The sequence below is a fragment of the Pocillopora damicornis genome, chromosome 6 (genome assembly GCF_964200805.1).
Source record: "Pocillopora damicornis chromosome 6, jaPocDami1.2, whole genome shotgun sequence".
Lineage (NCBI taxonomy): Eukaryota > Metazoa > Cnidaria > Anthozoa > Scleractinia > Pocilloporidae > Pocillopora > Pocillopora damicornis.
This window is the reverse complement of record NC_142675.1, coordinates 20,589,468-20,611,443: the sequence shown is the minus strand read 5'-3', so window position 1 is coordinate 20,611,443 and position 21,976 is coordinate 20,589,468. Positions and strand designations below refer to the sequence as shown.

General features: G+C 36.9%; 2 protein-coding genes across 3 annotated transcripts; one reads left to right on the top strand and one right to left on the bottom strand.

Moving 5' to 3' along the window:
• Window positions 1–496: 496 nt before the first annotated feature.
• Window positions 497–10,954, bottom strand: LOC113675294 (uncharacterized). Its single transcript, XM_089209214.1, has 11 exons — window positions 9,697–10,954; window positions 8,236–8,416; window positions 7,570–7,854; window positions 6,217–6,372; window positions 6,040–6,111; window positions 5,055–5,141; window positions 4,124–4,307; window positions 3,263–3,320; window positions 2,524–2,815; window positions 2,228–2,419; window positions 497–1,908 (listed from the first exon to the last, which is right to left on the bottom strand). Exons 1-11 carry the CDS (start codon window positions 10,338–10,340, stop codon window positions 1,813–1,815), a joined length of 2,247 nt encoding a protein of 748 aa, XP_089065340.1. The 5' UTR covers window positions 10,341–10,954; the 3' UTR covers window positions 497–1,812.
• Window positions 10,901–20,763, top strand: LOC113675295 (centrosomal AT-AC splicing factor). 2 transcript variants are annotated; one of them, XM_027191849.2, is made up of 15 exons: window positions 10,937–11,157; window positions 11,416–11,579; window positions 12,220–12,318; window positions 12,502–12,568; window positions 13,040–13,093; window positions 15,110–15,192; window positions 15,752–15,796; window positions 16,510–16,568; window positions 17,120–17,208; window positions 17,866–17,899; window positions 18,249–18,307; window positions 18,664–18,724; window positions 19,342–19,426; window positions 20,554–20,604; window positions 20,681–20,763. In XM_027191849.2, exons 1-15 carry the CDS (start codon window positions 11,008–11,010, stop codon window positions 20,721–20,723), a joined length of 1,143 nt encoding a protein of 380 aa, XP_027047650.2. In that variant the 5' UTR covers window positions 10,937–11,007; the 3' UTR covers window positions 20,724–20,763. The 2 variants fall into 2 exon arrangements, with proteins under 2 accessions (XP_089065342.1, XP_027047650.2); XM_089209216.1 differs by lacking the exon at window positions 12,220–12,318 and having other exon boundaries at window positions 10,901–11,157.
• Window positions 20,764–21,976: the final 1,213 nt, after the last annotated feature.

Below are 21,976 nucleotides of genomic sequence, written 5' to 3'. Positions count from 1 at the left end.
ATATGTATAGCCTTCGAGCATTGGCTCTTTCCGGCGAAGTCCTTCGCACGACCCACTCCCTAAGTTTCGCGGGGCGTTGTAACATTATCGATCAACTTTTCTTTCGCTGAGTTTTTTTAACTTGCACCACGGACTTTCCTCAAAAAGAGGAACTACCTGTAGTCTAGTGTATATTAAGAGGTTATAAACAGTTTATAATCACTATATAGCGTATTTACTATAATCTAAAGGGAATGTCAAATATATTTTCGATATTCGAGAAAGCCCCCTTCTCTGCTTACCTTAACTTCGTGAAGCAAGATTTGGTGTCTATGACTGTCAACCTTAAATTCAGCATTTTCAATGGAAACGGCGTTCAAATGAAAGGCTCATCGGGTGAATCGTGTGACCAGTATGTGAAAGGCATAGTCTGCGTTGTTTTGGGCACTCGATGCAATCTCACAAAAGGACTTTCAAAGCACGCATAATAAAGGGTAAAAAAACTGATAAAACTCTGTGATTTGATTTTTTTGTAATATATTACATGTATATATATATATATATATATATGCAAATTTAGCCACATTTTTGTAATAAATATAAAGTGGTCTTAATACATATTTCCTCTTAATAAATTGGAAAAACTACAAGTACTTACGTGGAAGAAACTACTTTGCGAACGTAGTGCTAGCGTAAGTTAGAAGTAATTTCTACAGGCTTATAAGACTTTGCACACATTATATGCCATTAAACCACATTAAGGCCCTAAGAATTTTGTCCTAAAATGTTCTAAAATCCAAGTCTTTTGGCCAAGGCAGAACATCACTCCATGTTCCTCTGTCTTGGAAGATTTTAATCCCGTGGGGAAAATATTCGTTTTTCCACTCCTCAGTAAATGTTGCACAACGACTTATACCTAAGAATAACAACTTTTCTTTTTCGTCTTACGAAGCAAATGTTCAATTGTCCTCGGTGAGTACTTAAAATGGCCCATGACTATAAACAAGACAAGTGATGATTTTATTCTCTTTTTCCAAAACGTCTCCCGTTGCCATAAATGTAATTATTCCACTGCGATGACTGTGGAATAAAATGGTTTCCGGCAAATGTATGCCCAGCGTGTCTGTCTGTGATGAACAGATAGAAGGACCAGGTCATGGCTAAAACGTGGGTAAGTTTCTGAGGAAACTGTTGTGCTGCGTCGGTGGGAGAGTATAACAGGGTAATTTAGTATTATCAACTGAGTTACTTACGTAAATTGGCCACCGTAAAGAGTTTAAAGACTGATGTTTCGAGCGTTAGTCCTTCGTCAGAGCGATTGGCGAAGGGCTAACGCTCGAAACGTCAGCTTTGAAACTCTTTACGGTGGTGGCCAATTAATGTTATCAACACAGTCGATATTACTAAATTACATGGCGAAAATATGATTGGCTGTAGGCTGACGAAGTTAAAGGTATGCCATTACCTTGACTACAACAATGTACACATCCACTAATGATAATCTTCATCGAATACAAACCACGACTGGTTCTTCAAAATCAACAAAAGTTCACCCTAACTTAAAATGCAGATGAAATTGAAGCTGACTCGTCCCAGTCTGTTGTCTCTACAGGAATCCGCGCGGGGACAGATAGGAAGAGGAACAAGGGAAGTCCTCGTTTAACTTTTACGTTCCCGTCGTCCCCTGGAGCTGGCTCGTTCTAATCTCTACCACGCTACTACCACGCTACAAAAGTCGACTGAAGACGGGTAAAATTCAACCATTCAACTCTTGGAATCTAAACCTCACGACTTTTCTTTATATTTATCATCCTCTGTTTTTCGGAAAGATTTCTAGCAGTGTGTATCACTGACACATTCCGTCTGTACATTTCTCCCTACTGTAGGACTAGTAAGGTTGTTCGACACCAAATCCGTCAGTGAATGCTCCTGGAAAACGAAATTCATTACACCTTTAAAAAACAAATTAGAACACACAATTTTTTCCGTTAGCATTCTAGATAACAATACTCCCAAATGCTCTCACTCAGAGAATTTCTAATCTGGAAATTTTTTAATGAAGATATGTCATCAATCAAAGCTTCTTTGGTTGGGCATCACGTCCTTTATTCTCATTACCTTCATGTTTGATTGCGTAGAATCAGTGTTAAGAGAAATTAGATTCTGGTCACTCGTGAGGGTGTATTACGTCTCCCTGGTCACAAAAATTCTGTGGGCATAACTTCCTAATTTGAGACAAAGAACTCACACTGCAGCTTGGTGATATTCCTCTTTGCTTCATGCTCTCGACGCAGACTTGACGTAATTCCTCCACCTGATAATATTGCGCAGCTGCAAACAAGCCTGGCAGGAGACTGGGTCTTAGGTCACATGATCCCACATGAAGAAACTCCAGCAGGGCTTCAAACACGCCACTTTCAAACTGCTTCACGACGATAACCTGTAGAAGAGGAAACAAACACAATCCATTCAAAAGCTCTGTTGATACTTATTCATTTCCACACTTTATCAACGGTTTAATGTAGGCCAGCGGTATCATTGTACCTCTGCACTGCACTGCATTTTAGACGAAGCCATCGAACGCTCAGGATCTTTTTTGCTTTGAAGATCTGTCACTGATTCTAGGGTGACTCCCTCGTCATGGCTGTTGTCGCTTTCGCTTCGACTGCGTCGCAATTTCTCCAGGTTCATCTTCCCGCTACGCAATCCTGAGTAGCGGGTCTTGGCGGAGGTCGTGCGCCTCAGTTCAGGTGGCGCCGTAAACGAGCCTGCCCTGCTCACTGGCAGATGAGCATAAATATGACCGAGCTCTTGTGAAAACATCTTTAGAAAAACTCTGGAGGCAAAAAAGATAACAAGCGGTTTCATTTGCAATTGAAATAGACTAGAGCAATTTTCAGTTGAGTTTCGAAAAACCAAAATCAAAGCAATGGTTGAGAGACTGGCGCGAGTTTTTGGACCAATCACAGAGCAAAGAAAAGCAAAACCAAAGCAATCATGGATTACTTTCGAAACTAAATTGAAGGTTGCTCCATCATGAAGACTTAACTTACACCTGAGCACAACGGACATTATGTTGCGAGAAAAATAAAAAAAACTCTCAATTCTCCTTGTCCCTCATTTCCGGCTTTTCCCTTGCTTCCAGCCGTTTCTTATTCACCCTTAACTATGAGCTTTGAACTGCGAGAAACCTAGAGTGAAATAAACTGCATGGAAAGGGGAAGTCTCTAACTCATTCAAGACTTGTTCTAGGCAATGGAAGCGATGCTCACTCCTGACTCACTTGCTCTTAGCTGACATAATTGACTTCACACCAATGTAACTTTTCTTGTCTGCCTCTTCTGTTGAGAGGCAATAAATTTATTACAAAATTCATAACTGAACCGTTTGACCCCTAACGTCTAATATCTCCTTACAATATCATCCACGAATCACACATTAAGGTCATGAGAATAAAGGAAATGATCACCAAATAAAGAATCTCTTGATTGTGACACAAACTCTCCTTGTGAGCACTTTAGGAAATGTATAGAGAACAGTATGGAGAATACTCTGATGTTAGGGTCTATGGGATTAGAAAATGCTTGGAATACAAGAAAACTTATCAGAATAAATGATAATTAAAACAAAATCAAGCTTGAAGTGCCACTATAACTTAACCCTTTAACTCCCATGAGTGACCAAGACATAATTTCTCCTCACAATGTCAATACAATATCAAACAGACAAGTGGTGAGAATATAAGAAAATATCAGTAAGGGGATTATAAGTTGATCCAATACCAAATTCTCCAAACTAACATCACAATAACTGTATGGCAGACAGTAAGGAGAATTACTGATGAGATCTTGGGAGTTAAAGGGTTAGAAAATACTTAAGCAGAGGAGATTTTAATTTTGTTACCCTGATAATCCCAACCTGGGAAGAGGGGGTTGAAGGCTTGGGGTAGGAATGAGAATGTCTTTATCATAAGAAACATGAATTCTGCCTGAAATTGGGTGGAGAAACCAACTGCTTTGGTCTAAAAAAGGTTGAGAGTACAAAGATCCATGATGTTCAACCCATTCAAAATTGTCAAAAATACCCCTCCCCCTGTTTCCTATACACCCCCTACACACCCAACCTCCTACTACACATTCATTACCTACTAGGAATACCACAAGGTCCCCTCCATCTTGTGTGACAGAGCAAACTGAACTGAAATCCCTGGACACCTGTGCCACAGTCATGTACTGATCAGGTGATGCCCTAGGTATAGCTGAGGTTTGAGATTGTGAATTTCTGACAGACTTCAGTAGTTCTCCCATGATGAGTGCTCTGGTCCTTGCCTGTAAGGACAACAACACCAACTTGATTGATGCTAGGCTGATAATCTCCATAAACTAATCAATGGTAGAGTATTGTGGGCAAGGTGCATAAGATGTCCAAATGCTGCAACTTGATGTGCAAGCACAACATGACCAAGCAACAAGAAAGAAATGACCTGAGGCCAGTTGTTCAAATGCAGATTAGCACTAACCCAAGGTTGAATTTTTATCTGGGTTTCTTTAATCATTTATTTAAAAGCCTTTCAGGATAATGTTCTCAATTGTTTGTAGAAAATCCAGTAATCATAATCTCAACAAATGAATTGTATTGAATTTTCTTTTAAAGCTTTCAGATCTGAAATCAGATTTAACACTTCTTCTAGGTTGTCTTAACCCAGCGTTGAACAACCTTGCCCTGACATCTAGAGAGATGAAACCCCCCCCCCCCCACACACACACACTCCAAAAATAAAAAAGAAGAAGCCCTGCAAGGAAAGGTGATCCCCTCTCATCCATTCTTATCTGAAGTTTTTATTCACATGAATGGCTTCCAGATTCCTTTCAAGTTTTGTTATACTTATATACATAGGGTAGAATTTCCAAGACTTGTGAGAGAATGCAAGTGTAATTACTGAATACATCATTTGTCAAATTCTCCCATTAAAAGTTGGTAACCAGACTATTTCTCGTCTGTAAGGCCTGTTGCTTTAAATCCATCTAATAACATTACACCAACATTAGGAACTTTAAGCATAGTGTTGCACTCACATGTAACTTAGCAAAGCTGGGTGACCTGTGACATGCTTGTTCTCCTTGAAATAACTTTTTAAGGATCCATACTCTAAACTCATCTCCCTGCAATCCAATAATGGTCAAAAGGAAAAGCACAATCAAATGACCCACACAACTTTTCTGAAGTGGAAATGTTGTCAGAAGTCTATCAGTCTTGTTAAATTACATTTGCATGCACAGCTCTTGACCTCTCAAACTTTAGAGGTGATCAACATAAATGTTCTCCTCGCTTGAGTGGCATATTATTATCAATAGAGGTGATGAGAATTATGGAACTGATAACCAAAGAGTTATTGCTCTTCAACAAATTCTTTAACCTACTGCTTTAAGAAGATTTATAGAGACTTCACAAGAATTTTCATGTTGACTTTGAAGGCTGGATAAAGCCTGCTAATTCCCTTTCATTAGCCAATGAGAGACCTTTATTTTTTCTAATTCAAATAAATTTGAACACTTTATATAACTGTAGAATAAAGATATCACATGGACTCTGATTTGTCAAAAATCTATCATTTGTTAGAAAGGTATACCGGTGGTTACTTTTAAACCAATAGACCACTGGTTTACCAATGGAAAAAAGTATTTTGGGTAGTTAACCCTCTTTAAATCCTATAAGTGATTAACATGTAACTTCTCCCTACAACATCCACACATCACCCAGCCACCATGTAATGAGAATACTCAAACTTATTAGGTAGAAATTAGTAGTCATGATCTAACACCAAATTCTCGCGATTCAATTATAAGGAAATGTGTAGCAGCTAGAAGGGAGAATTAAAAATCAGATCTTGGGAGTTAAAGGGTTATGAGAAGACTTGAAAAGCTCTCACTGACTTGCTTTTGAGTCTTGATTACCAAACTTTACTCACATTTTTCCAACAACCTGCAAGGGTCATTATTTAACAGGAGTGGTCTAAATATCAAGAAATATATTAGAAATTAATTAAAAAAGTAAGAATACCTTATCAAATATATACTTGTCATAAAGAGGTGGGCCATATGGTAACACACCGCTCCTTGACACCACTGATACCTGTAACAGAATAAGCACAAGTGTATACATATGATTCAAGTGACACTCAGTCCTGTATATTAAAGGGGCAAAGCAACTTGCGGAATAGAGCACAATGCCACTCACTGTGTAACTGTCTGGATTGTTTTCTACATCCACTTGAACAATAATAAAAGTATGCAGAAAGTTTGATTTAATGCAGTCAGGTACAAACTTGGTACTTGTTGCTTCCATAAAGATGATGCAAACTATGTCATTTCCAATGTGCCTCTTTCTCTGAAGCTGTAAAAACAAAGCAATTAGTATGTGTCAACACAGCTGAGTGCCATTATAATTACTGCCAAAATTCTTAACACTCCAGATAACAAGGTTAATAATGCACATGAAAAAATTATGCACTTCTGATTGGCTAAAAACAAGTGCATTCTTATGCAACACATGTGCAAAGTTTAACACAAGTGCAAATTACAGATAGCCCACACACACTTTCAGAATTTTGCCTGTCTTTACTCTTTCTGATGTTATTTCATGTACATTATAACAAGTAAAAAAATGATATCTCTTGCAATTTGGCATAATAGGCACTTGCAAATTTTTCAAAGACTAGAAATTGCACTTGTACAGTGGGCTCATGCAATTCTGTTGTCTTTGAAAATGTATCCCTGCTTAATAACACCAAATTCCACTTGAAATCATGTTATTACCTATACAAAATAGAGGCATGCATCAATAAGTGCCTCCCTAATGCACATGTCTACCTGCAGGGTGGTACACTAAAAAAAGGAGTCTACTTAATCCTTCAACTCCCATGAGTGACCAAGACAGAATTTCTCCTTATAACATCAATACAACATCAACCAGATAAGTGATAAGAATAAAGAAAAATATCAATTTGGGAATAACTAATTGATCCAATACTAAATTCTCTGAACTAACATTATAAGAATTGTTTGATTGACAGTAAGGAGAATTACAAATTTGATCTGGGAATTAAAGCGTTAAGATGTACAGCCATAGAAGGCATCCATCTACTAGAGATACCCTCTAAGGAGGTGTCCGGCTCTAAGGACCAACTACTGGGAGGAGCATCCTCCTGTATAAGATGTTCACAAATACAAGGTTTTAAACTACAGTAGGTATCTACTTCACATGGGTGTCAACCTACAGGAGGTGTCCATTAACCCTTTACACCCAACATCAGTATGACATCCTCCATACTGTTCCCACATTTCCTGAGGTGCTGACAAGGAGAATGTGTTTAACAAAGGAGAGCATCTTTAGTTGGTGATCATTTCCTTTATTCTCATGATCCCAATTGAATGAATCAGCAATATTATTGTCTGGAGAAACTAGAAACCAGAAACTGGTCACTCTCAGGGTTTAAAGGGTTGAGGACAAATGTCAACCTACAAGTGAAAGCCATGTAAGAGGGCTGCCTAACTACGGTAAATGTCCTTTAGCAAATATTTAACAAAATACCTTCTGAGAGTCAAATTCTTCAAATGGCAGAAGAGTTGACACATGGAACATGACCTCGCTACTACAAAACTTGGTAAACACAGAATATTTTCCAGTCAGATCATTGTTGCCATCCAGTCCTCCCCGGTACTTGTCAAAACCTTTCAGTCTGATTCTTTCACCCAACAGATTCAAAAAGTCATCAAATGCTTTGCTATGAGTTTCATTACCAAGAAGCTGTTCCTCAGTTTGCTGTCCTTCTTTCATGTAAACCACACCAAATTTGTGGGCTTGCTTGTTGAATGCCTGAAAATTTAGAAATTAATTTCAATTTTTTTTTTCAGTCATTCTTAACCTTTATGATCAAGTTGGTTTCCCCAAGGAAGTCTCTGAGTGCTTGCTACCATAAAATTAAGTCATACAATCTATAACTCTGACAATGTAGCCTTATTAAAGCTGTAAATACAAATTTAACCCTTTCACTCCCAAGATCTGATTGTTAATCCTCCCCTCAAACTGTTACACATTTCCTTGTGAATTGGTTCTGAGAACATTGTTTTGAATCAAGACAAAAACTTCAACCTGATGAGTTTGAGAATTCTCATTATCTTTTTGTTGTATAATTTATAGATGTGATAAGGAGAAGTTACTTGTTAAACACTTTGGAGAGGTAAAGGGTTCACTCACACTGTCCATCTTGAGGAGCTCTGCTGGTACTGAAGGTATTGTAATCAGCTTGACAGGGGCTTTAATATCAACTTGTTGACTTATAAAGTGTACCACATCATCTCTGCTTGAAAGACTGACTTGGTGACTTGAGCAAGAGAGCAGTCCAATGACAAGATTGTGGGCTGAGCGGACCATTATCCTTTTAGGAAGGATAGAAGCATAAAACAATTGGGCCCAGTTGTATAAAGGGCAGATAATGCTATCCAATGGAAAAATCACTATCCAGGGGATAAGTGATAGCAAAACGTAAAGCATTATTCATAGGATAGGGTTTTATCCAATGGATAGCATTATCCAACCTTCGAACAACCAGTGCATAGTAAATAAAATCTTGGAAATGAAAATGTAGCTGTCACTTGAAATTTGTTTTCAGAGATTAAGATTAATTAATTACAGTGAAAATTTTTTTTACCAGGTCAAGAAATTTTGGTATATTATATATTTTTCATGAACTAGATTACTCTCCTGTAAATTGAAATAAAACTGTTGATGTTAATGTGACTTAAATGCTATAGTAATGGAGAAGTTCTCTCAAAACATAGTATTGACAACATTTCAGCTCATCCAGTGAACAAATTAATGATCAAGGTCTGATTTCTAAAAACAATTATTTTAAGACATGTGGAAAAATAATTAAAAGGGGATTTTTAGCATAAATGATGTATTATATTGTCTCAAATAAGTTTTTACAATCTATTCATGTCAACACCTTATGTGCTTTAATTATTCACACAGATCTAGAGCACCTCAAGCACTAAATCATATGATAGATAATTCCCTTACCATCTGTAGGTGGTCATAATTAAATGCAACACTCAACACCAGACATTTCATTGCCAGATAAGTGATGAATGAAAGTTAGATTAAGGTTAATTAAATATTTTACCAACTGTTTACCTTATGGCTGAAGATACATGTAGATATTTATGAAATGTCAGTAAAACCATTAAAATAAACTTGGCAACCACATAAAATAACAGGATTTAAATTGGCTTAGAACATGCCAAATGAACTGGTAAAATGAAACCGTCCAAAAAGTCAATGATCAGATTAAAAGTGATACATCTGTCTTTTTGGATAAGGCACGGACACATTCAAGGGCTGATATTATCGAGTTTCTTTGCGTAGAGGAAATGACCTTCCAATGGATCATTTTCAGGTTTAATTTCAAATAAAATGAAAGGCAATTGAAATGTTGTAAATTTTGGGAGTTTCGAAAAGTTATGATTTACCGAGAAAAACTTGATAAACATGTGACGCAATTTACGTAATTCACGCCTGGTCCTGTATTTATTTGTTATTCTTGTCAATGTGGTTAAATTTAAGAATAGTCATCGTCAAAATGCAAATCAAAGCACAAATTAGGGAATTCGCCTTCAGTTAAAGGTATTACAGTGTAATAATGATACAATATTTTACCTGAATGATCCCTTTGAGTGTGGGTTGGTTACTTCGGGTTTCAACGTAATTATTACTGCGCCAATGTCTTCATCATTTGCGCAGTAGTTCCAATGTTTCACACCGTAGAAGGAATATTTGTAGAATTCCTCAGGGGCGACTGCACTAGTGACATGGTTACTAGCTTTGGTCGATCCAACGTCAGAGTAGGTTTTAAATCGATTTTCGTGGTATTGCGTGAAGGTCTCCTTCTTGGAACAGAACTTTTCAATGCACTCCACATGGTACCCACTGACTAAGTGGACATATTTCGGGTCGCTGCAACTACACACGTAGTCAGACAACTCCTTTTGAATATCATTTACCATGGCTTCATCCTCTAGAGCTGCTTTTAAAGCAAGGCTTCTCGCTTTGAAGTCTTTCAATGCCCGTATAAGTTCTCCATTCGGCGAGTTATCATCGTCCGTTTTGCACCAAGTGAATTTCTCCGCAGCAGTGGCAGAACGTGCCGAACAAACAGTTTCGTGGTGATGACACAAGAAGGGCTCAGATTCAAATCCATCTGCGTTTAAAGAAGGATTATCATTGGGAGAAATAGCCTGATAACCCGACGCTCCGCTCGATATCTCCAGGCTGGAGTTACTCTCAACAGAAGTTCCCGCCATACTTACACAAATTCACTTAGTCAGCTGCCATAATTACATTCAACAAGCACGGGCCGGTTGTCACTCTTTGCCTTTCCTCCGGAACGAAAGACAAACAGCAGGAAACATCTCTTTTCCTAAGGACCTTTTCAAGCGCTTAGCCAATTAACTCTTCTTTGCAACTCATTACTGACATATGGTAGAACACTATAGGTCAACAATCGCTCTGTGTGCGAAAAATGAAAAGTAGGTCTCTTTCGTTTCATAATCCTGGGCTAATTTGCTTCTCTTTAGGCAAGCAGGTTACCTCATTAAATAGTCATGAGAGCTATTGTTCCGTTTCAGCTGCATGTCAGCTGTCCTCTAACAATAATAGACCGCGATGATCTCTGTATATTCCGTCCAGTGACAGGCGACAACCAATGTCAACAACCATTGTCCTGTAAATCACGATAGACACGTTATCTGAGCACCAAGTATAAAAAGCTGTCTGTTGCTGTGAGGCTTCCACACCGCAAAACCTTTTCCGATTGTAAAAACTAACGTTTCATACATTTGACTTGAAGAATAAAGAAATATTTCCGACAGATGCTGATAACTGTGGCACTATATCCTTGGACAAGAGCCAGCATATTGAAGGACAGCGGTAAACCACACAGCTTAAAATGATTTGTGGGAAATATTCATTATGGCGGATGGCAACGCAGAAGACGGTGCGAAGGGACAATTTCTGTTCTGCATTATTTGCCGCATAAACCACGACCAAGGGAGAAAACATATTTACTCAAGAAAGCATAGGACCTTGCTTAGCCAGGTCCTGATTAAATTTGGCAAAAAGGTGGGCTGATATGTAAAGATGCAAGTGTTTCTTCTTTATCACATTTTGAAATTTAATTTATTGTTTCTCTCTTCCCCTTATTGTCAACGTTGATTTCAGTATCCTATGATAAAAGCACCATGAATGGCTGATCTGTTGCCAGTACCTCTTTTCCCCATGGGGGGAGAACAATGTCACTAAACTGGGAATATTCACTTGATCAAAGTTAAACCTGGGTAAAAGTGTCACAAAATTTTATGTTTGACTTTTTTTTTTCAGGTTGACGAAGCCAGAAAATTTCTGAAGAAACCATCTGTGGAAGATGGTGAGTTAGAGCCAGGGTCAAGATTTTGGTGTCACTTCTGCAGTGAGAATGTTAATAAACATGTCACTGATAGAGAAGTTACTATCAAGTATGGTGGACTCTTTGAACACTTTGCAAGGTATTAAATCTTTCCCAGACAATGATATTTTTACATTTGTATATTTCCATGCTTTTTCAATGATTATAAAAGAGACTGCATTTATCATTTCATAAAGAGGTGTCTTTGATCTTGTGTGAAAATTAAAACCAATTTTGAATTCCTAAGACTTGTTTAGAGATTAAAATCTGTCATAGAAACTAAGATTAAAACAATTCTGAACACCTCACAATGGGAATTGCTATATCTACCTGTCCTCATGCTAGTTTGCAGTTACTTTTTCATAATGTTTACCAACTTCTGTCTCAGTACATAATAAACTGAGCCATCTGTGATCGAGCTGACAGAGCTGGTACTTTAGTGCTGTGCAGTTTCCCAGTGAATCAAGATAAAGTTAAAATCACAAAGAAACTGAGCCACTCCTGTAAATGTCCTCCCAATTTCAAATTTTTTTGATTCTTTGGTCTGCATATTTTTTGCATAATTACATTCACTACACCTGTTTGATATGAAGAATTGATCTAATGCCTCTTTTGGAAATTGTGATACCTCAAACGACTGGACTTACTCTGGAACTTACAGATTGGTTCCTCCTCTTACTTTTGTTCTAAAAAGCAGAGTAAAAGTTGCCAGAATGATAGATTTTGTATTTTATCTCTAGTGAGAATCACAGCAAAAATCTTCATAAGTACTGGTGGGAAAATGGAGCAGACAAAAATCTTAAAGAAAAGTTCTTAATCAATAAAGAGAAGTTTAACAGGTTTGTTCTTTGATTCTGGTGAATTCCATGGACTAGTATTTTTATTGTATTTTTGTATGATTACAGTGTATGTTTAGTAATTATTTATCATTTGGGAAACACCAGAGTTATGGATAAAACTTGTTTAGACTTGTTCAGCATACTCATTAAAGACACTCAGGTAATTATTTTCATTCTTTGTAGCTACAAAGAAGAGGTCAACAAGAAACTCCAGGAATTTGAAGCTGCGATGGAACAAAAGAGATTAAAGGTCAGGACTTTAAATAATAAGTCTCTTGACCATTTTACAATTTAAAGTTTGCCAAATGACAACTTAGGTTAGTTTTGTGTTAGGAGCCCTGACACACTGGTAAAATCAATTTCCATGAATTGTCTTCAGTTTGAGTTACATTTGCATTGTAATGAGAAGTCTAAAATGTCTAAGGTTCAAAATGTGAGATCTTTTGGTAAATGGACTGTTTTAAGAAAAAAGACAAGTCTTAACAAAACTCTTACATGGTTTTCCAGGTAAGTTCAGTAGATTTTCTTGCTAAGGCTCTAGACAAGTTCCAATCCGCAGGCTTAATTTCAGGGTTTTTTTTCTGGCCTGAAAATAGCAGCATTTTATATACTCACCTGTCTTTCAGGCCTGAAAATAGCAGCATTTTACATACTCACCTGTCTGGTGGTTTTAATGTTCTGCAAATTTGTATTACAGTATTTCTCTCTTCATTCTCAACAGGCAGTTTCCCAGATCAAACATAGAGAACTCCTTCAAGCTCATACAAGCCAACAGGTCTGTTTTTGAGGCAGGGTAACTGACTGATGTATCCTGATATTGATATAATGTCACACACAAGAGTTAAATTTAGATATAGTATACTACTTGTTTGTTCATGTCTTAAGAAAGAGTCATGTCAATCTTTGATGGTGACATTTCAAGCAGTGTTTAATGATTGTGTCTCAATATCTATAGCATTTTGGTTTCCTTTTGTTGGTGCATTCCAGTGGGCTGTAGTTGCTACATACAGCACATTCTCCCTACTGTGCTCTAAACATTTCCTAAGGTGCTGACTCAAGTTGGTGATCATTACCTTCATTCTCATGACCTTAATGTATGACTCAGGGGTGCTATTGTAAAGAGAAATTAGATGATGAGTAACACAGTCACATACCCATTTGCTGTAACAGTTCAAAAATAACTATTTTTTTATTTTTTCACTTTTTATCACTTTTTGACTTTAATTTTGATCAAAATGTACATTGTAATCAATATCTGTAAATATTTTTATTATTTTGCATTAACAACACTAATTATTTTGGTATTACCCACAATCCCTTGTGGGCGTGGCACATTTTTGGTTTTTCATTAAATCTTAAGAAAATCAATGTAAAAATGAAAAAAAAGAGTTTTGTAATTATTAGTTCACATTAAAGCAATGATTTCCTCATTTTCTTTTAAAGGGAGTTTGTAAATAGACTTTCGTCCTCTCTTTGTGACTGGTAGGTCACCGCAAATGTGACAGACAGTACATTACATTGTTATGCAATAATCTGCCCCTGCAAATTCTGTATGGACTCTCCTGTTCTTGTCTGTGTAAACGAATCATGTGCTTTCAAAGAGAAGCTGCGAAGGAGCGGATTTCGTGGAAGTTTTAGTGGTGTTTTTCGCCATATTCCTTCGTCACTTTCCTTCGTTACGGTTCATGAACACGGCAGCAATGGCGGAAAGTGTTTCCGCGTCAACCAAACGTAAATTTCTAGTGTTAGATCTAACGAAATGGGTTGAAACATTCTGTAAATTTAGCTTAATACAAGCCCATTCTAGGAGAGGTGAGCTTGTTTACTCAACTTAACAAGAATCGCGTCTGACAACGGATCTACTGGTGGATATGTGATGGAATTAAGCTCAATATGGCCGTTATGAAATGTGTTTCCGCTCGTTTTATTTTGATCTGGAAAACATTCTACTTAACGATTCAACTTCAGCGTTGGTTTGGAAATATTATGATGTATACCCATTACATTTTTGTTATTAGTTTGTTGCTTACACAGTCGAAATTATCATTATTGCTAGTTTTTCACACTATGGTTGTTTTAGTAGTTGCGAGCGTTACATTGTTCAGTGATAAAAACAGACGTTTATAACTTGCGTTAGAATAAACCATTCTTGTTGCAAATCATACTGCATGTTGCTTTTGTCATAAACTACTAACGGCCAAAAAATAGTGGCTCCATGTGCGTTCTATATTGAGATATTTCATTTTTTTTTCTTCCATCTGATACATTTCATGTTACGCGTTACACCCAGAAATTCACGCATTTTCAGGAAATATTTATTTTTTACAATTTTCACTTTGTCGCAAACCTTGTTTTCTTTACACCAAAATGAAGTAGGATAACTAAGCTTATATTGTGGAAAGTGTGAGATTTAGAGATTAAACCTTCCCGAAGATATTCGTTAGCAAAGGCACTTGAGTCCAAAATGGCGGCGTGACTGTGCTACTCATCAGATGCTAGTCATTCTTTGGGGTCAAAGAGTTAATTAATGGAAGTCAGAGGCTTGAAACAAGAAAATCTTTGTGAAGAAGGAAGGAGTGAAGTGGTTTTGAGTAAAATGAAACATTCCTGTCAATATTTTTTACACTTGGTTAGAAATTTACTTTTTAAGCTTCTTGTGTTGTTGAGTTGATACCAGGATATAGCCATTACAGTAACTGTCATTGTAAAGTTGCCCTAATGGGAACACCAAACATGTCTGTGTTATTTTGTATTTGGTGTCGTTATTGTTTCCTGAATATTTAAACAACAGCCGCCAGAAATTCAAGTTACACCTGAAGTTGTCTACAAAACAGTAAAAAATGAGCAAGGAATTCTTCAGAACCCCACTGGATGGTTTGTAATAAAATACAATAAAATTTTGACAAAATGTATTTTTCTACTTCGTGGAACTGCTTAATTCTGCAGACAAAAATCAATGCAATTCTTCTGTGTTATGTTTATTTAATTTCAAAAAGATACTTTTATTTACTGGTAACAGGTAATAGTCATGAATGGAACTCATGATGTGCTTGCACTTCATGCACTGTGATGATCATGGGATGAGCTTGAGTTTAATTTGTTTGTAAAAAGGCTAAACTTTGCTTTAATCAGCCAAAAAGCTCAACAAAAAGCACAATCTAGTATCATCAACTGAGTTGATAACATAAATTGGCCATCATAAAGAGTTTCAAAGCTGATGTTTCAAGTAATAGCCCTTCATCAAAGCAAAGGGCTAATGCTCGAAACATCAGCTGTGAAACTCCTTAGAGTGGCCAGTTTATGTTATCAACTTAGTTGATAGTACTAAATTACTCTGCTATAGCTGTGTTTGGGAAGATAATTTATTGAGTTATGTTATTGTGGAATTTAACGATTGAAGATGCTACAAGTATAATTACATGTATCTGTGTAGGCATGAAGGACAAAGAGTGTGGGGTGGTGGAATAGTAAAATACAGGTAACAGTATTTGTGCTTTATATATATTTAATACATTTGTAAATAGGAAAGGAATTTATTGGATAAATGATTTCAGAAATTTCACTCATTATAATCAATAGACTTTTCCTCTAGGATAAAAAAAAAAAGGAAAGAAATAAAAGAACTTTTATTATACCCTTTACATGCTGATATTAATATGCATATTCTCGGTAAGGTTTCCCATAGATTTTGTTAGGTGCTGATAAGGAGAATTTGTTAAACAATCAAGAGCTTCTTTAGTCAGTGATCATTTCCTTTATTCTCATGACCTTTATATGTAATTCAGGGGTAATATTGTAAGGAGAAGTTAGATGCTAATCACTCTTATGGGTCAAAGGGTTAAGGAAGTCTTTGCTACTGTTCACCGTGAATCCTCATTTCATATGTTCTAAGACTTCTTTTTATTCAGTTTTATAAATTACTGAATTAGGAATGGGTCACACAAAAGTTAGCACCACTTTCATATCTCTCATAACACGCTTACATTATTCCCTAAATTGAAAAATTCTTAAGTAAGAAATGCAAAACAATGGTTATGCCAAATTTTGGGAGGCAATTGAAGTGCACTTTGGGAGATGTGGAGATGATGAATAACTGTAATTTACGAACTCTTAATTTTAGTTACTGTAATTCACATGGTTTTTATCATTTTGGTTTATCACTAAACTAGAAAATGTACTTATTGTTTTTAGACCTGGTTCAAATCAGTGGTTTCCATGGAATATGGATTCAATTGATAAAGGCTCTAAAGGTTTGACTTGTGTTGGCCAATTATTCATTAATAGACTCAAAGTCATAGTGTAACAACCATGATCTCTGGGTGATCTTAGCATGTCGTCCCTCTTCTTCCCACCATACATACAGGGTGCCCTGCCCTTCTTTCAGTAACATAAGAAGATTTTGGGTAGGGAAGAGAGGTCCATATCCCTCTCCAATTTTCTTTAGGTGTTGAAGGGTTTGTTTCAGTTTTTAAGATAGATTAATGTAGGTTATTCAGTGATATTTATGTGAAGTTAAGTTGTGTTCTCCCCACAGTTGCTGGCTCCTTTTTATGAATTGTCTGGATCCACCTTGCAGTCCTTTTTTTCAAATTGTGGGTTATGAAGTTGGGTGGTATCTAGTAGTAAAAGATTTTCTCTATTGTTTATTCAAGGTGTTCAGTCTACTTGTGCTGGTTCAGATTTGCTTTACCCTTTTTGATATAGCAATCATTTTGTAGTCAGAAATTTATATTTCTTCCTAAACATCATGATAGGATTGACTCATGGATATTGTGCTCCATATCCTGTTTTGTGCATGTAGGTTCTCCCCTTTCAAATGGTGTCATAACAAAAACAAGGTTCCAAACAGCTGAAGCTTTTGGAGAGAATCTTACTTGCATAGGAATTCCGGTACTGCTCTGCACCTTCTGTACTAAAAAATTACCCCTGTACACCCAAAAAATATTAGTATATATGTTCTCCATACTGTTCTATATACACTTCCTAAGGTGCTGACAAGGAGAATTTGTCAAACAATCAAGAGCTTCTTTAGTTCATGATCATTTCCTTTATTCTTGTGACCTTAATGTGTGACTCAGGGGTGATACTGTAAGGAGAAATTAGATGCTGGTCACTTTAAGGGGTTAAAAGGTTATAGACAATTAGGTGGATAAAAAAAAATTTCGTAGCTCAGTTTTCTTCTTGGTGGTTCATCAGACTATGGAAATTACCAAATTATCTGGCTACTGTGCAAAGTATTCCCCATTAATTTTAATTGCCTGATTAAATTTTTTATTTAGCGGTTGACTATTTCACTCACAAGATCTCATTAGAAATTCTTTTTACTGTCTGCCATTCAGTTCGTATGATGTCGGTTTGGAGAATTTTGTATTGGATCAACTAATAATCCCCTAATTGGCATTTTTCTTTATTCTCATCACTTGTCTGCTTTACATCATATTGATGTTATCAGGAAAAATTCTGTATTGGTCACTCGTGGGAGTTACATTAGTATAACAGCATAAATTGTTAGAAATAAAAGCTTGTGAATTTTTTATCTCCATGCAGGAACTTAAGGAGGGAGAAGGAAATATACACACAGGTTAGACCGAAACACATTTGTTTGCAGAGAGTAAAGTGAATAATTTTCTCAGTGGGAAAGGCAAGGAAATTATTTGACACTTTTCATGGAGCCTGAGGAGATTTTTGTCTCAGTATTAGTCGTGAGGTGATGTTCTGTGCAAGAACATTTATTTTGCACTTCCCTCTTCAAAAACATAAAAAAAAAGTATCACAGTATCTATGTGATTAGAGCAATCTTTGCAATCAAGTGTAAAAATGCAGAAGGGTGTGTTGGCCATTAGTGAGACTTGAAAATTGCCATATCAAGGTTGAGCTCTTCAAAATGAATTTCTTTGTATATATATTTTTTAATTTTTTGGTTTATGTAGGTGCAACACCCCCGTGGCTGAGAGATGATAATGATGATGACGACAATGATGATAACAAGGTGTGTTTAACCCTTTCATTCCGAGATCTCATTTGTAATTCTCCATACTGTCTACCATGCAGTTCTTATGATATTAGTTAGGAGGACTTGGTATTGCATCGGCTAATAATCTCCTGCTTGATATTTTTCTTAGTTGTCATCACTTGCCTGCTTGATATTGTCTTGATATTGTGAGGAGAAATTCTGTCTTGGTCACTCATGGTAGTTAAAAGGGTGAAGCCAATTGGTGCCAGAAATTTATTTCAAAAAACCTAAAACTAGTTGCTTTGACAAAAGCCTATCCTATGGTCTTCTGATTTAAATCAGGAGCACCCTATTACAGCTATTCATTAACAGATACTCATTTTAAAATGCAGGATAGCAGCACTGCAAGTGATGTTGTCATTGGTCCATCTTATGATGCTTTTAAAAAGCATGGTATGTACATGAAATGCTATAATGAATTTCTTTCAAAGTGCTATTCCTTGCATGAGTCAGAGTACCTCGTAGCTGACATGATTGTTGAAACGATGGCACACATTTAGAGGTATTCAATGATTCATATCAGCTGGAGGTTGATGGAGAGGAAATACGTGTAATACTCGGCAGCTTTGCCTATCCCCAGTCAAATCGCAGCGTCGAAAACCTACTTAAGACGAATGGAAATGGAACGATTTCCATAGGGTGAAGAAAGTTATCCTTGATTTCACAGATTCTCTTTCATTACGCTCGGTGATGGGCTCAAAAATCTCTCGCCATGTTTCCTTAACCAATAAAATAAAAAATGAAAAACAACTGAATGGGTCACTCAGGTTTTCCCGTGCTTCAGAGTGGCTCCTTGGGATTACTTTGAATTCACATTGGCTCCCTTTGAAATTTTCCCATGCTCTGATTGCTCATTTTGGTAACCTTTGTTTTAGCATTTTAAATGTTTAAAAACATTTTAGAGAAAAGAAAGCGCTTTACGATACCTATTGCTGTGGCTACTGCTTCTAAGAGTCATTTTCATGAGATTAACAATATAATTCAATTTTTCTTGGAATTTTTTTTTTCAGTGGAGAAAATGAAAAAAATAAATCACAAAAACCCACAGCGAGTTGGCGCAAACTTTGACCGGAAAAGAGAGACAAGTGATGACTGGTAGGTTTATGAATTGTTACAGATGAAATGCAACCAAAACTCTAAGGTAGGTGCTCAAGATTATTCAAATCTCTTCCACTTCTAGCGAAGATTTTTTTGTGGTGCGTTCGCTCCCAAATAGCATTCAGTTTTTACTTTGCTTTTGTACTTCGTTTACTTCAGTTCGTTCTTTCTGAAATTGCGTCAAGCCAATTTCTTTGGTGTGTCAAAAGTTGTCTTGAATTTGATTGGTTTTGCTTTAACAGTTGTCAATAAAGTGTCTAAAGTACTCCGGGATTGCATTAGTTTTGCTTCACTTCGCTTTGTGATTGGTTCAGAAAACTTGCACCACTTTCTCAACCAATCACATGGAAACCAAACTTGGTCGCCCGCATTTTTCATCACTTTTGGCAGTTTGGTTGTTTAAATTTTCTTCGGCTCTTAGATGTTTTTTTCCTTTCTTCTGAGTGGCCCTAGTGATAACTTTTGTTTTGGTTTTACGAGAGTCAATCATGAAGGACTTTTTTTCCCTCTGTGATTGATCTAGGAAGGTTGTGTTCCCCCTTCACCCATCAGATTCGGAACTAAAACCAACCGCGACTCTCCTACTCTACAGGCAGTTTATTTGGTTTTAGTTTTAGTGGAGAATTGACCGCTTCGGATATTTTCCCTGGTTATTATTGGCCCTTGCGATTACTTTGGTTTACGACTCTCACTTGAAATGTGCTCCAAAGCGATGACACCTTTTTTTAGTTTTTTCTTTTTTCGTTGTTGTTATTTTCTTGTCATTTCAAGAACGTTCTTACGCCGCTCCATACGAACCTGGTCAGCGGGGCGTGCTCGGTTCATGATGTTCCACCTTCGGCTCATCACTCTTTTGACATGACGGGATCTATTTTTTTTTTGCTTTTTTTTAATCTTAAAGACTAATTTCGTTTCTAGAGATGAAACTAGAAAGATCACGTCTCACTCATGGCTTCTCGTTCTTGTTTCATCCTGTAACCGCGCTGAATTTTTCCTTCTGGATATTATTTAACAGGGCTAAAATCTCAGCTCGCTAACGGGGGTGAAATTACCTCGTAAACAAAACACAAACTTGATGGGAACTAGTTTAATATGTAGATCACTATTTATTACTTTTGTTTAAGGTTGCCTTCGTTTGGCAGAGTGTGGAATCATGGCCCACGCTGGCAGTCAAGGTAAGCTTAGAAGATATCAAGATGTTGAAGATGTTCGTTTTTCCCTTTTTCTTAACTTCCTCCCTTTTTTTAACAGACATGACTTTCGATGGGAGAACAAAAAGGCAAAGAAGAAATGAAGAAATAACATGATTTGAATAAATTCACCTGGAATGGAAACAGGCGTGATTTTTGACTCATGATTTTTTACTGTGAGTTGGAGTCCACACCCTTCCGAAATGAAATTTAATGCAACGTAACATCACTGTACTTTTCCGAAATGAAACCCATCAAGAATAATCTTCTAAAAAGCTTTTAAAGTAAAATAAAGGAGATAATTGATCTTTTTCAAAAGCATCAGTGACAGGATCCAGTTAATTAGGTAGATCACATGCAACGTAACCATTCTTGTACAGACATCACGTTTCAATTCCTCAAACATTCGTTCGCAGGAAACACTGTTAAACACGTTCGCAGTGTCGCGTGATACGGGAACAGCCAGTCATGAGGGATTAACGAAATATTTGCGCCCACCACATAGAAAAAAAATTTCTAAAAAATTCTTGTGGTGAATTTTTATGAGTTCGAAGACATTATGTCAATTTATTGTCTTCTCCCCCTTTTCCCTCCCCCATCTTGTCCGTCTTTAAAAAAAAAAACAAAACATGAAAATGATGGGTAAGTTGAGTAAATTTTTGGTGAATGGGTAAAGAAACTGCGGGGCTGCGCCGGTGGGGGGGTATCACAAGGTAATTTGGCTTTATCAACTGAGTTTATAACATAAATTGGCCACCGTAGAGAGTTCAGAGTTCTTCAGTTCATTAGTTTGGAACGTTAAATCAATCAACCTCTGATTATCACCCGTGTCGTTGTGCCATCGTTATCGTCATTATTTCAGTGAAGACTATAAATATTGCACATCGATGCACACTTCAGTGCTTGATATAGCCCATCGAATGCTACAATCTGTATTCTTTTATTAAACAACCTATTCATCAATATGGCTGTTTTCTCCAGCAAACAAGGCGGATATGTATTTTGCTAAACGAATAAATTTCGCTTAACGGTGATTGTCAAGTCTCGCTAAGCTAAGAGCTTGTCATAGCAATTAGCTGATTATCGACTCAAATTTCCATGACAGTGAAGAGCTGAGTCAGAGCAGATAAAATAATCTGGTTGGGTGCAAAATTGAATACGGCAAAGTGAATGCATCTTTAGCTCATTTTAATTCCATTCCTCTTCTTTATATTTCCGCTAGAGCTACGTACTCTAAAGCTCTCTCCCTCTGAGTTCAATTACTTCGCGACGATTCTTTTCATCCAAGTCGAGTTTTTGTTCTCCGAGTGTTTTGACAGGCATTGATTAGCCAGGTTTTGGTCAGTGGGTTGTAAAA

Excerpts from the sequence above, each read along its gene's own strand:
- LOC113675294 (XM_089209214.1), bottom strand. The coding sequence starts at position 10,340 with ATGGCGGGAACTTCTGTTGAGAGTAACTCCAGCCTGGAGATATCGAGC. Across the intron at positions 2,816-3,262 it reads ATTATGTCAGCTAAGAGCAA|AGTTTTTCTAAAGATGTTTT; the intron begins GTGAGTCAGGAG and ends TTTTGCCTCCAG. Across the intron at positions 2,420-2,523 it reads AAATGCAGTGCAGTGCAGAG|GTTATCGTCGTGAAGCAGTT; the intron begins GTACAATGATAC and ends CCTCTTCTACAG.
- LOC113675295 (XM_027191849.2), top strand. The coding sequence starts at position 11,008 with ATGGCGGATGGCAACGCAGAAGACGGTGCGAAGGGACAATTTCTGTTC. Across the intron at positions 11,580-12,219 it reads CTCTTTGAACACTTTGCAAG|TGAGAATCACAGCAAAAATC; the intron begins GTATTAAATCTT and ends TTTTATCTCTAG. Across the intron at positions 20,605-20,680 it reads GGCCCACGCTGGCAGTCAAG|ACATGACTTTCGATGGGAGA; the intron begins GTAAGCTTAGAA and ends TTTTTTTAACAG.